This window comes from Bufo bufo, chromosome 6, assembly GCF_905171765.1.
Source record: "Bufo bufo chromosome 6, aBufBuf1.1, whole genome shotgun sequence".
Taxonomy (NCBI): Eukaryota; Metazoa; Chordata; class Amphibia; order Anura; family Bufonidae; genus Bufo; species Bufo bufo.
This window is the reverse complement of record NC_053394.1, coordinates 352,589,812-352,606,471: the sequence shown is the minus strand read 5'-3', so window position 1 is coordinate 352,606,471 and position 16,660 is coordinate 352,589,812. Positions and strand designations below refer to the sequence as shown.

The following is a 16,660-nucleotide window of genomic DNA, read 5'->3' as shown; positions in this document are numbered from 1 at the left end:
AAATGTGGATCTAGGAGCAACAGAGGCGTTGCTGTTACACCTAAAGGCTCTGCTCTCTCTGCAACTGCTACACCCTCTGCACTTTGAATGAAAGCACCAGACGTGATGATGTTTTCACTGGCTGGCCCTGTCAATTTAAGTGGAAAGGATGTAGCAGTTGCAGAGAGATCAGATCCTGAATTGAACCCAATTAAACATCTCTGGAGGGACCTGAAAATGTCTGTCCACTGAAAGTCCTCATACTGTACAACCTGACAGATCTTGAGAGGATCTGCTGAGAAAAATGGTAGAAAATCCCCAAATCAGGTTATGCAAATCTGGTGTGGCATAATACCCAAGAAGACTGGAGGCTGTAATTGCTGCCGAAGATGCTTCAACTGAATCCTGAGTAAAGGGTCTGAAGACTTATGTCAATGCAAGATTTTATTTAGTTTTTCCATTTTAATAAATTAGCACAGATTTCATTTGGGGCATTGAGTGCAGAATAACGGGGAAAACTATTTTAGCACAAGGCTGCACATAACAAAATGTGAAAAAAGTGAAAGGGTCTGAAGACTTTCCGAATGCATTGTATATGGCACTTTAGCAGACAACATTTCTTGAAGGCCTATCTCCCATTTCTTTGGTTTCTTGGCATCTAAAGGATGTCCTTATAGTTATGGTGGTGTCATGGCTGTGTCTCGGTCTCTGTGTTGCTTGCCGGGACACGTTTGCTGTGCATGCTGGTTGCCTGGGGCAACGTGTAGCTTAGGCAGCATGTGTGTACACTTCTCCTTTAAGGTTTGTTTCCCTTCCCTGTCTGGTGTTTGTGGGGTTAACTGCCTGTCTGTTTGTGGTCACAAGGTGCTTATATTGCCTGTGGCTGGTAGCCTGGAGTTTAGTTGTCCTCCAGCTTCTGTTGGTGCTGGAGCTATGCTCCTGTCCTGGGTATTCCATCTGCCCAGTTATTGAGGGCCACCTAGTGAGACACCCTGTTTTTACCATGTCTTCCTACCTTACCGGTTTCTATGTATGGTGTGGTTTACGTTCAGGGTTTGTGTTCTATGTCTAGTTGTTGTTCCATGTCTGGTCTGTTTTGGTGTGTACGATCCTGCATGGATGCTAAACATTCCCCTGTCTGTCTGTGCCTTCGGTGAGAGGGCTCCAGGATTCCCCGGAGGGGGAACAACAAGTCCGTGAGCAGCTCTGCCTAGGGCCGCCATGCACCCTGTCTGCATGGGGGTCCAGGCAGTTACTGATGTGTTGGTTTTCCTTCCTGTTGCTGCGGCAGGCAAGTGCTAGTTGTTCTGGGTTCTTACCTGCTGATCCAGTTGCTTTTCACTGTCTTACCCTTTCCTTACATCTATTCCAGTGGAAGAACAGGTTGTCTCTACTTCCTGACATTATTTCTAGGGATTATCAGGGCAATTCAGGGTCAGAGGTTCCGGTGTATGAGCCTTCCTACCATCTAGGTACGCTCATATGGATAGGAGTCAGGGCTAGGATGAGGGTGGCATTAGGAGGTGCCCTGCTCCCTTTCCGTGGAGTCCAGGCCTAGTTTGTGTTCCTGCTTCCCATCAGTGTTCAGTGGGGAATTTCCTCCCACTCCCTATCGTGACAGGTGGCCCATATAGTAAGAGCCCAACCTTTTATATGTAGATTCTGTAGATAAATCATTATAATGAGGAACATAAATAGAAAGACCTGATAAATAACACAACATTTTTAATGATCGCCCCATCAGATCTTTCTATCTGGACATCTTTAATCAATTTATACTTCAGAGACTGTACGGTGATTGATATGTCAGCCAACTGAAATACTCATGCTGCACTGAAAATCTAAATGTACCATTTGCGAGCAAGCAAGCATCAAAACTGCAGCAGAATGAACAGTGCATGCTCTATTAGAAGTACATGATTTGGAAACTATGTAGAAAATCCATAATAATCTTATAACGATGTCTCATGGTCTACAAGAGGCAATCAATTTTTTTACCGCTCCTCAGCTGCAGGCGCCTGACATTGCACAATGGTTCCTGTTCTTTCAGAAACATCTTCTTGAGAACACTAATTGTTCTGCCCAGTTTTTTGGCTTACAGTTTGACATACCAAATGCCAGAGAAGAGCCATAATAACACAGAATAGGGTTAGTAGTAATTGCTGGCTCAGATGGGTTATCAAAATATCTATTGTACTTTGGGCTTGATGAACATTTGCATAGGAGGTATAAGATATTGCAGATCTTGTTAAAGGTTTTTTTCCCCAGGAGGATAGGTCATCTTTTTCAGATTGGTGGGGGTCTGACACCTGCCACCCCACCGATCAACTGTTCCTGGCAGCTGCCGGCGCCTGAACCTGTACAGCCAACGGAGCCAGAAGCACAAGGTTCCTTCCAAGTGTACTTGTCGTGCTGCGGTATGCTTCTCATTCACATGAATGGAAGCTGAGCTGATAGGTGGGGGTGCTGAGTGTCGATTCCCCACCAGTCTGATTTGGACAACATATATTAATGAAGGATAGATGATTAATACCTAAGTCTCAGAAAAAAAACCTTTGATAAGCACAATACACAAATGAGAGAAATCAAAAGGTAGGTAGTGATGACCATACACAGTAGACAGGGTTGGACTGGGGTTCCTGGCGCCCACAAGAGGAAATTATTCTTGGGGTCCAAACTCCATATTATCAATAAAGTCTAATAGATTTTGATTTAAAGAAATAGACCATAGTGGCAAATTATGGTCTCCAAAGGTAGCTTCAACTGTTTTTTTTTATTTTTTGTACCTTTGGTGCCCACTATGGTATCAGAGCCTGGGCCAACCGGAGGATGGCATTATGTGCTGGATTGGAACAGGACCAATCCTTTGTTCCCTTGGGAGATAAGCTTCTGCCACAGCGGTCCAGCATTGGTATATTCCCCTCTCCCCATGCAAAAGACATGGTGGTTTATGGTGTAGTCAGGAGAAATAGCTGTCAGCTGTTTGAGCGATCTGAAGTGTTTGACCACCTTTTATGAACTTTTCAAGCTCTAGAAAAATCTATGAGTATACTATGTGCAGTAGCCCAAGGGTCAAAAATACAGTTTCCCTCATATATCTCTGTTGAGCACGTATGTACACATGGGTTGTAGCGACAGCTGCAGGAATAAAACAAATGCTCAAATGAAATGTATTGGGATCTAAAAGTACAAATGTGTTCCTTGGCGTTTATTGATGTCTGGTCATGTGTTTCTCTTATTTACATGAGATGAAGTAGAACTGTATGATGTGTTGTGAACCCAAAAAGTTTTTCCATTTTAATTTTTTTCATTACAAAACATTCAGGATTCTTTACATCCACGCCCTTATGACAATTCTCTTATCTGTAATCCTTCAAAAGAGTTATTTGAAAGTTCTTGGCTTAATGACTTCCCATCTATTATTTGCCATTTGTAAGACTGGTGTCTTCCTATGCGGCACAGGGACATTTGTACCCCATATAGCTAGGCCTGTGCTTTTTTTTCTTGGCTTTAGTACCTATTTGATATGCAAACCCAAAACACATCTGTTAGAGCTGTGCGCTCAGAATCCCTTCGTCTGTTTGCTATGCAGCTGTAAATGTCTATAGATAGGGAAGTTTTGGCCTTCGTGTCAATCCCACAATAATAAAATCCCTTATCAGTGACCAGATGCTGCTCGGTCTTCCTATGATAACTGTACAATAAGGGTGGGGACTAGGGAAGTATCCTGTCACTTCCCCCTTCCAACCTTTCAATGGATAGGATAAACACAGAGAGCCAATTGTGCTTGAATATGTAACTTGCAGCAGAGCGATCACACCCTAAAAGCCTGTCTTTCTCACCAAGTCTTGGTTACTGCTTTTATATTATGTTTATGTTCTTGCTTTTATGTATAAAGAACTTTATATCTCAGGTTATAAATCAAGCTTGGAAAATTTGGAGCCTAAAAGCTTGTACAAATAGTTGACCTGAGGACATGATGCTGTGATTATCAGGACCCTGCTACACTCACGGCCTGCTGGTGGCCCCCAAAGCGGTTCTCCAACGTCTGTGAAATTTTAAAAAAATGATTACCGGTAACATACTTTGAGGGCAAGAATAACTTTACTGCTCGACACTATCACTGGCAGTCCCATGGAAGTAAATGGAGCATTGGTCACTCATTCACACCACTGCTCCAGTATCTTAAAGGTCTCCGGGTCCTCTATTTTCATGGTTGCTGGTGGTCCCAGTGATAAGACCCCCAGCGATGAGACCCTTATCTCCTATTCACAAGAAGTTTTGTTAGTAGGAAAATTCTTTAATACTAGTAACCTTCTAAATTCTGTTTTACAAGAACGATACCTAAACCTTTCTTAAAGGGAACCTGCCAGTTATTTTACACCTCTTTAAAGGGGTTGTCAAGGATTTTACTATAGCCTATCATCAGGATAGGCCATCAATATCTGATTGATGAGGGTCTGACACCCTGCACCCATGTCAATCTTGTAACTGCAGCTCACTTCGATGAGAGCAGCACTGCACTTTCCAGATCCGTCTACTATACAATGGATGGAGCTGTACAATTCTAGCACTGACTTCGGATGCTACAGCTAAACAGCTGTTTGGCAGAGGTGCAGGGTGTTGGACCCACACCAATCAGATACTGATGGCCTATGTGGAGGATGGGCCATCAATGGTAAAATCCTGAACAACCTTTTAACCGCAACCACTACATTGTTCTGAATCTGATCTGTAATAGCTTTTTATCATTATGCTTTTAGATAAACTGTATTGCATTGTATTGGGTAGAAAACAAAGTTATAATCATCCGCATGCTAATTTCTCCCCCAACAGTCATCTGGGAACTGCCGTTCCTGTCACCTCTTCTGGGCTGAATCCATATCTCCCGGTGTGAAGCAAGTTGTACTTGCCTCATCTTCATCAATGCACTACGCGTGCCCCAAATCTTCTTCACTGTAGCATGTGCTGTGCCCAGATACAGCTGCAGCAAGTAGTTGATATTTCTGTTAGACCTACTCTTGGTCCATTTCAAGAGTGTAAACTTCAGGAAAAATTTCTCCCCCCTTGACAGTACATATGCACCTCCTCTTCTCTTAATGGCATTATATTGTGAGAAGGTTCCGGTCAAAAACATTATGACATTGACCTTCACAAGTTCTGCAGCACAGCTGGGTTGAACTTTTTTCAGAATATTTGAGGAGTCCTAATTGGGACCATAGATTGAGTTGCTGTGAATGGGCTGGACAAACTACCAGTACTGAAAGCCTTGATATTACTCCTATTTGTACATTACGTATGAAATTGACTTGTCAACGTCACTCAGAGTTTTTGTTTGCAGTAGTGTTTTATATCTGGGCTTAAAAACAAACAAACTTGCCTTAAAAAGCAGACATTGGTCTGACAAATGGTTCCTAACTTTTCATAATGGCCCTGGACACCGTGCTCCAACAGATCATGCAGGATGGAAAAAACAATGAATGAGAACTCCTACTGTCGCTTCCTGCGCTGCTGGTGGAAATCCCATACTGTCATGAAGGGTGATGAGGTTAGGATGATGATGGACACATAAAAGTGAGGGCATGAGGATGGGGTGGGGGTTATTTGATACAATGTGACCTCTCTTTCAAAGCAGAATTTTTCTTAGTGTATAAATAGGACACAAAAAGTGTTTGCTACACCTTACCAAGTCTCTGCTTGTCCATAAAGTGCCAATCCCAGGTTCTAGGGAAATTTCAGTCACTGAATAAGCAAGATTTAATTGACCTTGTAAAAGTTACTGGATTAGCTACATAACAAAGCTATATTCTTCTTTGGTTGACCTCCATATTATATTATAGCATTGCAACAGTAATATACCTATTGGAATGACACCCTTTACAAGAGGCAGAGGGCAGCAACCAAGTACTCATATTCCCTACTGTCCTGCAAGTTAGACACCAGAATACTGAGTAAAGGACTGAATGTTACATGTCCAAAAAATTGCATTGTATACTTGACTATATTTTGTAATTTCCTTACTGGTTCCATATTTCGCTGCTTCACTACCACCAGAAGAAACAAAAGTAATGTTTAATAGCTACACATACGTCCATCTGCAGTGACATGGTGTTTCACTGCTAAAAGGGTTAATGCCATACTGTAATACGGTTCGCTGATAAAAAGTTAATGTTATAGTGCACACCCCACAGTTGGGCATTGCAAATAAATATTAGGAGAAATTGCATACCTTTGGTCAATTGCCTTTACTTATAGAAAAAGACTCAGAGAAGGCTATATAGTAGCTATCCCCTATATGCAGCCTTTAGGAAAAGTCTACTCTGTGATATACTCAAGAACTGTATTTGCTCTGTGACACCCATCATCCACTCTGTGAAAGAGAGACTATATTTTGCTTTAACCAAGATGGCCTGGCCAGTTGTCTCCATAACCAACCTGGGAACCTGTTCTCCTGCCTTGCACCCTGCTGCTCACCTAATAGTAAGGGCACACCAACCACCACCAAGCAGGAGACTCCAAAAGTCCAGGGTGTGCCCCGAGGGAAAGAAGAGCTGTGCCCCTCCCATCACTGCATGTGACGCCTTGGGGAGTGCTGGAGCAGGGATTAGACACTGTAAGGACCACTCCCATCCTCTCTAGCCCAGCACAATCTCCCTCAGTGGGCCGGAGTGCTGTACATCCTCACCTTTCCTCTTGGCTCCATATATCACGAGATGACCAGTTTAAAAAAAATTACTATGTTGGGCGTTATGAGTAACGAAATTACATTTTTTAAAGCTGGTCATCTCGCACCACTTATGTCAAGATATTCCGAACCAAGAGGAAAGGTAAGGATAGACACATCTGTAATATAAGGATGTTCTAGTTATATCACATTCACAAGAGGGTTCAAAGCACATTTTAGTTTGTGAAAGCGACCTTTGTGAAGGCCATTTATGGTTATGGTTAAGATCATGAGATACTTAAAACAAAGAGAGGGTGATATGAACTTCTCCTCTAGTGGGCATTGTATACTGTATCTGTAGGTCTTAGATATTAAATGGGTGTTCTGAGTTCTAAAAATTGATGAGCTACCTTTAGACTACGTCTTCAATATCAAATTGGCGGGGGGTCTAAAACCCGGAACTCCCATGACCAGCTGTTCTCACTGGACTGCACCGGAAATAACAAAGTGGATGGGCTTCATCCACGGTGTAATAGCCGAGTTACTGCAGTTCATCTTCCATGCACTTGACTCCCCCCTTTAGGAGAGGTCATCATATCTAGAACTGGGACCACCTCTTTCAGCATGAACAAAATTAGATCACTGCAGGACAAATAAAGCCAGACCAGCAGTGACCACCAGAGCAGCCGTGCTGGACTGGGGATTTACATGTTAAAATTTTTTGGATAATCCCTTGAAGGCAAAAGCTGTTTATATTGCCTGTTACGATAGCTACTCCATGTACGTGAAATGCTAGTAGCAAGCAAGGTTTCCACATTTGGATAACTCTTAGGCTAAGTTTACAGATTTGGGGGGAAAAAAGGATAAAATACTGCTGTATGCAGCAGTATTTTGTCCAGCAGAATGCCTGTATTGATGCCGGAATTCTGATGGACGCCTGTGGTGTCTGGCATATGATGGATCTGGCAATTCTGGTATTCCTAGGCTAGAAAAGAATGCTGGAATTTGGCCACAATGTCAACCTAGCCTTGTCCTCCAAATCTCAGACATTTTCTTGAAAGGCAGTCATTTCACTAAAGACATTGATGGCATCGATGAATGTGGTATGACTGCTATGATTCATGCCAATTGCTAGAATAAAGTGGCAGTGGTGCTAGTAAACCTCCACATCTGCTTTGATCAGCTATTTGGCTTCTTATAGAGGCTGCATGGTAAGCCACTGACTATCATTGTCCAATTACATGGTTTCCGAGAAGACAAAAGGACCTGGAGTAGCACCGTGCTACTTATATTTTCTTTTTCAGTGCTACCCTAGATAGGGGCACAGATAGGGTCTGCATCTTAGTGGTCCCTATACCAACCAATCGGATTCTAAGCTTCTCTTTTTAGGGCAGGTTTGGAAATAAAGAATGAAACTGATTGACTTTGAAGACGAATACTGATTACTGATTCACTGGTCAGAATAAGAATGGTTCTGGCTTTCAGGAAGACAGGCAGGCAAACATCAGATGTTTTTCACTGGTCACCAATCTGCGGTTCTCCAGTTGTTGCAAAACTAAAACCCCCAGCATGCTCCAACAGAGTTGCAGTTTCGCAACAGCTGGAAAGGCACAAGTTGGAGATGATTGTGTTAGAGGGTAATGTTGGATGGGTCAGAAAAGGAATTCACTGATCAGTAACTTCCATTCTGTCCAGTGAACTCACCTGGTGGAATAAAATGCCATAACCCTCAGGCTGTGTCCTGAACACCTGGGCATAACTAGCTCTGCTATACACAGAAGACATTCCAGACACCACAGCACTGTACTACTAAGTGCAGCATCCTGAGGGGGGTCATGTTAGCCTAAGAGGAACAGGCAATATTTCATCTGATGGATGGAGCGGCAGAACCCCATGACAAATAATACAAAGTCATGAAGAAATGTTTAACTAAACACTAAATGATTTATTACAAGTGTGTCACAAGTTTCAGTGAAGGAAAGTACTCCTCCGAGGCCAAGGAAGTATTCATTCAAAGGAGGTGTTGTCACGGTTGAGCATCCTGGCCACAAAGAATGAGATGCTTGAGGCAATTATAGACTGGCCATGCATATTAAGGTAAGGACACAAGTTCTGTGTATGCTGATGGCTCTGGAGATCACATACATAGGTCTTCTACTGAGCTCAGGAATATATATCATTTCAGCCTATCCATTTGGTTATTGGTTTGCAGATGGTTGACAGTAGTCTCAGTATATTACAAGATCCACTGTGAATCATATCCAATTGAAACACTTCAATAATGTCATAAGATCATCCCTTTAATAGTATAATAGGTAAGTATGTTAAAAGCAGATTTTTTCCACATCAAACCAATCGTGGTGCCGGTAGGGCCTAAGATGGGAATACCCTTTTAAAGGGTTTCTGTCATGAGAAAAATAGTTATGTATCTGGCTGACATTAGCGATGTGCTAATGTCAGCAGAACATAACTGTATGCTTTATAACTCCCTGCCTGCCGCCGTTCCCTCAAAATAAAGACTTTTATAATATGCTAATGAGCCTCTAGGTGCTAGTGGGGCGTTGCTGCAGCACCTAGAGACTCCGTCTTCTCATCCTTTGGCACGCCCATGTACAGTTGATTGACGTCCGAGTTCTCCTCAGTGTCCCGTAAATCCCGGGCCTGCGTTTAGTATTCCACGCAGTGAGTGAAGGACGCGCTGTTGCTGCCGGCTTCCTCACTGCACCTGCGCCGAATACTAAACGGGACGGCGCAGGCGCGGGATTTACGGGACACTGAGGAGAACTCGGACGTCAATCAACTGTACATGGGCATGACAAAGGTTGAGAAGACGGAGTCTCTAGGTGCTGCAGCAACGCCCTAATAGCACCTAGAGGCTCATTCGCATATTTTAAAAGTCTTTATTTTAAGAGAATGGCAGCAGGCAGGGAGTTATAAGGGTCCATTCACACGTCCGCAATTTCGTTCCGCATATTTTGCGGAACGGAATTGCGGACCCATTCATTTCTATGGGGCAGCACGATGTGCTGCCCGGATCCGGAATTGCGGATCCGCACTTCCGGGTCCGCAATTCCGATCCCGAAAAATATAGAACATGTCCTATTCTTGTCCGCAATTGCGGGCAAGTATAGGCATTTTCTATTAAGTGCCGGCGATGTGACTCTTAAAATATTAGTAACTTTTTTAATTTAACATAGATCGACTATATAAAGAACGTGACTCCTGTATTTGAGAAATGCCAAATAGGAGTCACACCCAATGGTGGACCCAGATCTTGTGAGTTGTGCTTCAAGTGCAAGTCTATTCGCAAAGGTTTCTAGCTCTTAATTAATGTAGTTACCGCATGTATGGCACCGGATCAAAAGCCTTTGGATAACCTGAGCAGAGCACGGTAAGCTATGAGTGTGTGTATCGTCCTACTCACATTTTCAAAGCCAATTAATTAGATAGCTATGCTAAATGCATTGTGGAGGCAATAAATCTGATGTACGGAACAAGGCTGTGTGACCATGAAACTGAGCTCAGTCTCCATAGACTATTGTGAAGATCACACATTGGAGTAGTAACTTATAGAGCAATATATTCACTGAACATAAGATGATATGCATCCTAATAAACGAGCAGAGTGAGTAGTAAACTTTTTGGACAAACTTTTACCTGTGAGGTGTTATAGTGTGTTATGCTCATTGAAGGACTCCATGATTAGTCCTTTAGCTAGAGTCATATTCATCTGCCAGCTATGCAGGCAGCTCACATTGACAGTACTGGAAACCTTCACAAGGCCCAAGGCTGTCATGGCAACTGATCGGAGCCTCATAATTTCACCCCGGGGCTCCGATCGGAGGACTGAGTGAGCCCCCTCCTTCTGTCCAACCCCACAGATGCCATGGTTGCTGTTGATCATGGCATCTGAGGGATTAAATGACCAGGGGACCCGCCACATATGGAGCAGGATATATCTGTCAGGGGTCATTAAGTTGTTAAACAACTTAGAGACCAAACCACTAGCACCAAAGAGTACATTACTATCCACTGTGGTAGGACAACACCTGCTGCATAAGAACTGTTGCAATACACCTGCAGAGACCTTTCTACGATGGACTAGGGTATTGCATAGACTCAAATGTGGATGTTTTTTTCTCTGGCACGTATGACTATATCTTCAAGATGGAGTCATCATTGAACATCGTGGCATTGATGGCCCATACGGAACTAAATGCTTGGGGCATATTTCGGTAATCAAAAGACTTCTGAGCATGCCAACGCCTCCCTAGAGCACAATTCTGCCAAAGTTCTACCTCCACCAATGCTAAAGATATCGATACACAGGCATCTCCTAATGTACTTCGATGTCCGGTTTCAAAATAAAAGCCTTTTGCTACCACAGAGACGGCAAAATTAAAGGTGGATTTACACTGCCTGATAATCGGGCATATGATCAAGAACGAACGTTCCTGTGAATGCTCATTCCCAAAGATCTGCCTGTCTAAATGTGCCAACGATCACCCAATGATTGAGCAAAATGCTTGTTCATCGGGTGTTCCTGTTGTTCGTCCATGCACACCAATTATCGCAATCTGCTGCCCAGAAACAATGTATGGGGACGAGCGATCAAAATAGCAATCCCTCTTCCTCATACTGTGAAGGAGATCACTGCATATAAATGCAGTGGTCTCCTTCACTGAACGAGCAGTTGACTGTCGGAAGGAACTCTTCCTTAACTGTGGCTGTACATCAGAGCGTCTAAACCCACCATAAGTCTGTAGTTGGAAGCTAAAGCAAAACTGTTGGGGGTGCAGAAGTAGCCATGGCACCTTATGGCCTCTTTGTCATATATGAGATAGCACCACTACTGTAAATGACACATGATAATTGGGGGATCTTGGCCAATGAGCTTCCAGTTGGGGTGAATTCACACATGGTGGACTTGCAACATGATATACTCTCTCTGGTTGGAGACCTACTGATTATAGTAATTCCTTTAGGAAATGGTCACGTGGGACTTTTCTAAAGCTTCTGTCACCATACCAGTACAGTTGGGTAGCTTTTGTATGAAACTGAGAATTTGATATGGTACAACCCCATCAGGACCCCATCAGGAATCACTGTAAAAGCAATAACATATTAATCATGAAAGAATGTCCTATCAATTGATGTATGACTTTCACTTCTCCATAACTCTCTAACAAGACACAATTCAAAATCCCTGACCATGAAATACCGCTAGCCTAAAGTCGCCACACTAGACAAAAGTTGATGGTTGAACAAGCATTGAAAGAAGGATTGTTTAGTGACGGAACGTTTCACAGATGTAGTCATACAGTCATGTATGGGCACCTTTACTCCACTTAAAATGAGCACACTTAGGTGTGAGTGAAGGTAACCCCATTATCCCACCATGTGTCATTAATGGGAGTCCTGGAAGTGGAGCTATAAGGTGTTGTTTGGTGGAATCCTTAGGTCTCTTTACACTGGCCCACCATCAGCCAGATAATCGCTAGCAAGCGTTCATACGAACGCTCGTTAGCAATAATCTGCCGGTGTAAAGTGCCACCGATTACAAGCAAAATGTTTGTTTATCGGGTAACATGATCGTTTGTGTGGTCACCAAAATCATGGTTTGCCAGCAACAGATCATGCCGTCTAAACATGCTCTGCTGCCAGCAAACAATGAATATGTTTGGGGAAGAGCGATGGTATTAGTGAACGTTCCTCCCCATACTGTGGAGGAGATTTCTACATTTAGATGCAGTGGTCTCCTTCACTGACGAGCAAGCACTTGCTGGGAAGCAATGCTTCCCGACAATCGCCTGCTAAATTTCACTGGAGGAAACACTGTGGTCACCATTAATTTATTTTACCTGACAAAATAGTGTGGTGTAAAGTAGAACTGGCTTAGTTGTCCATAGCAACCAATCAGATTCCACCTTTCATTTTTCACCTTTCATTTCACATGTGGGATGTGTGGGGTTTTGTCGTCATAGCTGAATTTGTAAGGTTCTAAGTTGAGTCAAGTTTGAAATACATTAGCGTTTACAGATGGTTTTCTTTTTGGATGTTCTTCATGGCTGGTCTGTGAAATTACATTGTTGACAAGACAATAGACCTTATCGTGATCCGTGGCCTAGTCGGACTTCCACTGATAAGAAGCAGATCTGTCGTTCAATGACATTTTAACCTGAGCACCTGACAACGACTGGAATAAGTTAGCCCAACAAGGCAGAACTTTTTGACAGATACAGTATCTGCTATTGGTCAGTATCTGTAATGCTCACATGTGTCATGAAAAGGAAATGATGATTGGTGGAAAATGGTCTAAATCGGCTGACCAAAATCTCTAGTGTACAGCCTGCTTTAGTCTTCAAATTGACATCCCTTTTTACTCTTTGACATCTTCATACAATCAAGAACTCTTAATTATATTAACTAGTGAATCAGCCAAGAACATTTCTAGGTTAAGGCGGATATCTACATGTATAGTCCTATATATAGGAATAGGGACAGCTGTATTATTGACAGCAGCAGATCCCAACTCTCCACCTCCTACCATCATGCAAGAAGTCATAACAATTCCCTTAAAAGGAACCTGTCATCAACTTTATGCTGCCCATACTAACGGCAGAATAAAGTAGAGATAGGTGAGTTGATTTCAGCGGTCTGTCATTTAAAAGTTAAAAGTAAGTGATTGCCGAGAACCAACATCACAATAATTGCAGACTGAGCCTGGAAAAGAGTCACGGCCACCTGAGAAGAGTCATGGTTATTCAAGAATTCCTGCTCTCCCTGCCCACCTCCTGATGACTGACAGTCTTCTACCTAGTTTTCTCTCTTTCTCTCTAGGAGAGAACTGCCAATCATCAGCAGATGGGTGAGCGTGAAGGAGATTATGAATAACCATGACTCTTCTCAGGTAGATTTGACTCTTTTCAAGACCTGTGCTGCAATGATTATGATGCTGGTTCTCGGCAACCACTTAATTTTAGCTCATGAGTGACACAATCAGTGAGGTCAGCATAAAGTTGATGACAGGTTCCCTTTAAATGAAGTAACGCCATTCAAATGAATCAGTCTATGGAAATGGAGAAAAGACTTGAGTAGTTGCCCCACCTTTTAGACTTGTCACTTTTTGGAAGCGACATGCTCAGCTGCTGACCCCGTCCAACATACAGAATGAAACCTGATAGGCATGGGCTTTCTTTCAGCTGGGCTGAGATGTGACAAAATACCACTTGACTACTACAAAGGACCAGGAAAATATAAGGATGAAGAACGCCCCTCAGAAAAAAAAAAAAAAGAGATCACATGAAATCCTCGGGTGCCATCTGGAACGTAACCCAAGGGACATATGGGGGCATCAGACCATCGCTAGTCATTCTATAGGGGCTATGACGGTGGGTGGGCACAAGTGTGTCTACAACAACAAGAACCACAACTTTTAGGCTGTCCTCTTGCAGAATCCATCCTGATCTGCAAGACTCATAGTGAACAAAGACAGATTTGTGAATCGACTCCATCTGTCAGTGATTCACTGACGCTCTGCTGGGAGTTGGAGTACTTGCCTCATGGATACAATATCTCTTTAGACAATAAAGCTTGTATTGGAGATGTCATAGATTAAGGTAGGAGCACTCTTCATTTCTCGCTCCTGTCTGCTCTGTCCATATTTTAGCCTTTCATACAGATGTGCTGCAGTAAAATCGAATCTATGTCTTACACTTCCTCCCCCTCTCTGTGACTCACCGCTATTTTTTACTGCTCATTCTGAGTAATTTTCAGCCTGCTTTCCCCTACCCTCAATCCACCATGTCTCTCTCTCTTTCTCGCTCATTACCTGTCTATTCTTACAGCCACTATTTCCTGTCCATGCATCTCATTTCGCATTTTTGAGATGTGTATCTAGAAACCCCTATACGTTCTGCGCTCCGTTTTTTCCATCAGCCTATATCTACATTTCACCATCCATCTCATGTCTTACATCAAGCATCTGTCTTCTCTCCCCTCACAAGCACACGTACAATGGTAAAAGGACAACCAGACCTCTGGAACCCGTAAAAAAAAATATAGAAATCTGCTCTTTACCTACCTTCAAAATCCGATATAATGCCTTCCAGGTGCGCATTGACTGTCGGATCCGACATTTTTGGGATCGTCCACAATTCCAGAATCTGCCTGGATCCTTGCAGTGATTTGTTTCTCCCCCCCCCCCACTTCTAAAAAACAAATCCCAAATTTGGAAAAAAAAATGGGCTCACATAAGAAGCTGCCGCCAAGAAAAGGGGGATGGAGGAGAGGGAGGGGGGGGAGGATTCTCCTGTTATGACTGCGATTCTAAACTTTTTCCCTTTAATGCGTGTGGGGTTTTGTCTCTCACTCTCTCCCTAACTTGAAGCGGAGGACAGAAAACAGCCCCTAAAGGCTGATTTGAATCAATGGTGCAAAGGCAGCCTTAAACTCCACCCCTGTCACACACACACACTCACTCTCGCACTGCTCGCACTGCTCGCACATCTCACATTCCCTAGGCTTCCCAGCTGCACTGAGGTGGCTTGTGGCAACCGCCTGTAACCCTTTGCAAGCCACAAATTTCAGATTCAATGCTTGAGACTTTCTGCAGCTTTTGTATTTAGATTATGACTAATAAAAAAAAAACTAAAAAAACAAGATGTTTTATAGTTGCAGATGGATTAGAGCTAAGTTTGTCATTTGGCGCTTTAGGCTAAGGAAATTCGCTAGTCCTGTAAAACTATAGATAATAAAACAGAATAAATGTCCTACATCTGTATATAACTCCGTCTCCTCCTCTTGCTTAATCAATAGTTGATACTAAGCTGCAGTATTGTTCATATGTGAATATACAGATTTTTTTTTGTTGTCTGTCGCTCCCCACGATTAGTTCATTTTCCCTCTGACGACATTTCCACTGCTGTCATTGAAGCTTTTCCTAAATTCCATTTCCTTCCCCAATTCCGCAAGTCGGAACCTTCCCAGTATCTCTTTTTTGCTTTCATTGAAAAGCGGTCCGTTCGGCAGTGGAGGGGTTAAACTGATGGCGTCACCATATCCTGGAGCTGGATTGATAGGCAGCAGGAACTCCCGAAATATCAAGCAAGAGGAAAGGCCAGCTGTCAACAGGAAGCCAGTCACACACAGGGGGGTACCGGCTTGGACATATGTTCACTCGGCCAGTTTTGTGGGCAGTAGATGTGCCATGCTCGTATTGTGACAGCAGCTCAAATACCTCCCCATTGTCTCCTTGTCCATGACATTCTTGCTACTATCTGCTTACATGCTCCAGTGCTGATGGTGGCTAACACCACACTGGCAGAGTTTCATAGGGAGTTGATTATCAGCAGCGGGCAGACTATTTGTTTGCAGTCCAAACCCTCAGTGTTAAGTAAGAGGGAAATTTGCAAAAAATAACTGTGTAGTAAATGGTAGGAAGGACTAATGCTCTGTGGCTATTAGTCAAGAATCCCCATGTTGACGCACCCTCAAAAACATCTGAATGGCCAAAAGAACCCTCTATCAGACAGTTAGGGCATATGTTGTGGGTATTAATGCCCGTTAGGTTCTTGCTTGTATAAGGCCCAAAGTCAGGTTACATGGAGTGCTTGGTCTAACGTGGCTGAGCAGTCAACCTAGCAGGTTGACACAGTAGACGTAGCAGAGAATTCACATTGGTAGTTTTGTGAATCTAACTACAGACTTCTGGTGGAGCAGAAGACACCTCTTGTCCTGTCTATGATTTCCCCTATACAGCTGGAAGATGCTCCTAATTTAAAGACTTCTATCAGCGGATTTGTACCTATGACACTGGCTGACCTGTTACATGTGTGCTTGGCAGCTGAAGGCATCTTTGTTGATCCCATGTTCCTATGTGCCTGCATTGATGAGAAAAATGAGGTTTAAATATATACAAATGAGCATCTAGGAGCAACGGGGCGTTTCCATTACACCTAGAGGCTCTGCTCTCTCTGCAACTGCCGGACCCTCTGCACTGTGATTGACAGGGTCAGG

General features: G+C 43.2%; 1 protein-coding gene across 4 annotated transcripts in view; it reads right to left on the bottom strand.

Moving 5' to 3' along the window:
• The window catches only part of SEPTIN9 (septin 9), a 205,303-nt gene that overhangs the window by 98,266 nt on the left and 90,377 nt on the right, over positions 1 to 16,660 (bottom strand). The window contains exon 1 of one of the 4 annotated variants that reach the window (XM_040438736.1): positions 14,727 to 15,050. The exons of 2 other annotated variants lie outside the window; for them this stretch is intronic. In XM_040438736.1, the coding sequence (XP_040294670.1) occupies positions 14,727 to 14,781 (55 nt within the window). In that variant the 5' untranslated portion in view covers positions 14,782 to 15,050. Of the gene's footprint in view, positions 1 to 13,750; positions 13,771 to 14,726; positions 15,051 to 16,660 lie in introns of those variants that run through there. One more of the 4 variants, XM_040438738.1, reaches the window with a different exon arrangement.